This window comes from Pteropus vampyrus, unplaced genomic scaffold (assembly GCF_000151845.1).
Source record: "Pteropus vampyrus isolate Shadow unplaced genomic scaffold, Pvam_2.0 Scaffold78, whole genome shotgun sequence".
NCBI lineage: Eukaryota > Metazoa > Chordata > Mammalia > Chiroptera > Pteropodidae > Pteropus > Pteropus vampyrus.
This window is the reverse complement of record NW_011888859.1, coordinates 683,976-686,881: the sequence shown is the minus strand read 5'-3', so window position 1 is coordinate 686,881 and position 2,906 is coordinate 683,976. Positions and strand designations below refer to the sequence as shown.

Sequence of the window (2,906 nt, the reverse complement as noted above, 5' to 3'; positions counted from 1 at the left end):
CAAACAAAACACCTGGAAATTTTCAAGTAAGATTGACTTACATGAAACATGAAGACAAGCAGCATCAGAAAACACAGATGCCGACATTGCCTCTAGTATAATCTTGGCTAGATCATCAGCCTTTTCAAAAAGTTGTGCTGTAAAAGAAAGTATATGTTACACCTCTGGTTATTACAAAATTGTTTTAATCCGGTACATATAAAACACCTCTCAGTATCTGTAATGTGTGAGCATAATAAGAAGTTAATTCAGGAAGCTACTATTAAGAGCCTTAGGCAAAGCTGCTGGAACTCAGACACTGAAACTTTTCCCTTAGACTCTGGACGATGTTTTGCTGATTGGGAGATGGCCCCCTCCAGAGATAGTCATTCAGTTTGTCAGAATCGTTGTATGGTGTCAGATAGGGTGAAACCCCAAGTTTGCCACTTACTGGCTTTTTTGGAGTGCATGGACTGTTCAAAGAGTAAGATGTGTTGCTGCAGACACTATCAGAAAAGCCAGCATCCACAATCTTTGGGTCAGATTTCTTTCTACGACTGTGAGATAGCTCTAATTCCGACTCATCTTCTTCTGACTTTATTTCCACATAGTCATCTTCATCTCCTTCGGTCTCTTTGAAATTGGAAAAATAGTTCTGTGTAGCTATTTGGGCATTTAAGGGTAAATTTCTGTTTACTACCAGAACTTTCTGTGAATCTTGGAGAGTGAGGTCGGAGCGTTTTTCAGTGCCCTGTTGACATGAGTCACTTATACCTGGCAGCGAAGCCTGGTGACTCTCACACCTTGAACTTTTGTGTAAAGACAGCAGTTGTTTCTTTCCCGTTTCATTAGGGTAGTTGATGGAGTCCACTGATTTGTTTATCAAGATTGAGGAAGATGACTGTGTCCTGTTATAAGGCTGAGATTTAGCGCTGATTCCTTTCCGACCCAAAGAGTTGTAAAGATGGCCTTGACATGAATTGTCTTTGTTAGGTTGACTGACTACCACGCTGTGTCTCTGCATGGAGCCCAGCAGAGGATTGGAGGTTTGAAGAGAAGGCACGGAGCAAGCAGTGGACAATTGTCTTGGAGTACTTTTTGTGTTGATCTCTAAAGTGGGATATTTTGGCTTTGAGTCTTTCTCTGGCTGAGGACAGAAATCTGCTAATTCTCCATTACTATAGGTTGAATGCAAAAGCCAATCCTCACTACTATGTTGGGCCTGAGAAAGTGATGTAGACCTGAGCTTGGAAGATTCTTGAGGGCTGGCCCAGCCATCCTTCTGAGTCTTAAGGGGAGTCTCTCTGAATACAATCTGGTCATACAGTTGGGAATACTCAGCAATCCTGGCACCTAGAAGGCAAAGATTGAAATGATCAATATACACAGGATTATTCCTACCTGAGAAGATTAAAAAAATAAGAACTTAACATTCTAACCTATTTTTAAAACTTAAACAGTAGACAGAACTTTTAAGTTTGAGGATAACTAACCATTAAATACTAAGCAACACAAACTAATAAAATAATCCATAGTTTAATAAAAAAAAAATTAAAATGCCAACTAAAAGTTCGTTTAATTTGATCTAATTCTGGATTACTTTATTTCAACAGCAGGTCTGCAAGTATTTCCTATTTGTAATGGGAATTTCGAGTGTTGTTTACAAGCACGAAAGTGTCAGTGCTAAAAATGGCATCATCAAAACAAGAAAGTCAGCACTAAACCCTGGTCAATGAAAAATAACTCAAGGAGTCATAAAAAGAAGCATGACCCCACCATGCAATGGCTACCGCTGGCTTCTCACCAGTCTTGACTGCTCTCAGGCAGCTACTCCCAGAAGAGGCCGCTCTCTGCAGTTGTTCCTATACTTGTTTGCAGGCAGCCCTGCACTGCTTCTGTCTGGGGAGTCAATGTCTACAGGAGGTACTCCCTTCCCGTCCATCAGGGCCACGTATATTAATTGACCCACATCTCTTTTCCCATCCCCAAGAAGCTGGGCATGGAAGTTTGTGCTTCCAAGACATTCAGAATGTGCCATCTGTGCATATAATCAGTGATCTAGTGCTCTCCAGTAATGGTTCCACAACAGGATTTAACTATTACTTCCATGAAAGCTATTGCCATTTCAGATTAAGCTATGAGGCTCTTCTCTCTGCTCCCCATCTGAGTACAGACTTTTCTAAAGACATTAACAGAACCATGCTATAGATAGAGCATTCTTTGGGGCCAGGAATGATTTAAGAGAAAGAGAGAGCCCAGAGATGTGAATTTCAAGAGCAGGTGCCCCCGCCCTCCCCATCCAAGTACCCATACAACCAACCTAGATTCAAAGAATTCCATGCACCCTATAAATCGGACAGACCACATCTACACAATCTCCATGAAGGGAATCTATCCCATATATGATAACCAGCAAAGGGCATTACGTTTTCTTCTTCTTTGAGCTATTTGTATTTTTTGTAACTTGTTGTTAGTAAATTATTTTTTGAATTTAAATATTTAGTCCTGTTTCTACTCTTTCTTTTGAGTCTACCTTCTATTAGGACAGAAAACAACTGTTGTTGTTCTGTGTGCCTTTTAATTGCAAACTCCTCAAATTACTTGCCCCTGGTCCCCAAAATCAGGGTAAATAGTCTGTTTAACTTCTCATTGTAGATGCTAAATACAGATCGTTCAGGTTTTCAAGTCCAAAGTCCTTGGAAGGACAGAGATGATTAGTTTAGAATTTCTAGTAGTAAGTACTTGAGCTAATACTCCTTAAAAGGCATAGTTAAAACTCTCCATATCAGTTAAGATTTGGCCGCCCTTTAAGAGACAAAGTCTACATGGACACCAAAGTGCCCACGACAGCCACCTTAAAATCTATAATGTTTCGTCGACTCTGAAACCCAATCAAGGCCAGCTAGACCTTTTCATAGCCATTGGTT

At 40.4% G+C, this 2,906-nt stretch overlaps 1 protein-coding gene across 1 annotated transcript in view; it reads right to left on the bottom strand.

The window, feature by feature from the left end:
- Window positions 1–2,906, bottom strand: part of PLEKHG1 (pleckstrin homology and RhoGEF domain containing G1) — a 93,993-nt gene that overhangs the window by 1,600 nt on the left and 89,487 nt on the right. The window contains exon 16 of the mRNA XM_011362687.2: window positions 13–1,332. Coding sequence (XP_011360989.2) covers window positions 272–1,332 — 1,061 coding nt within the window. The 3' untranslated portion in view covers window positions 13–271. The remainder of the gene's footprint in view (window positions 1–12; window positions 1,333–2,906) is intronic.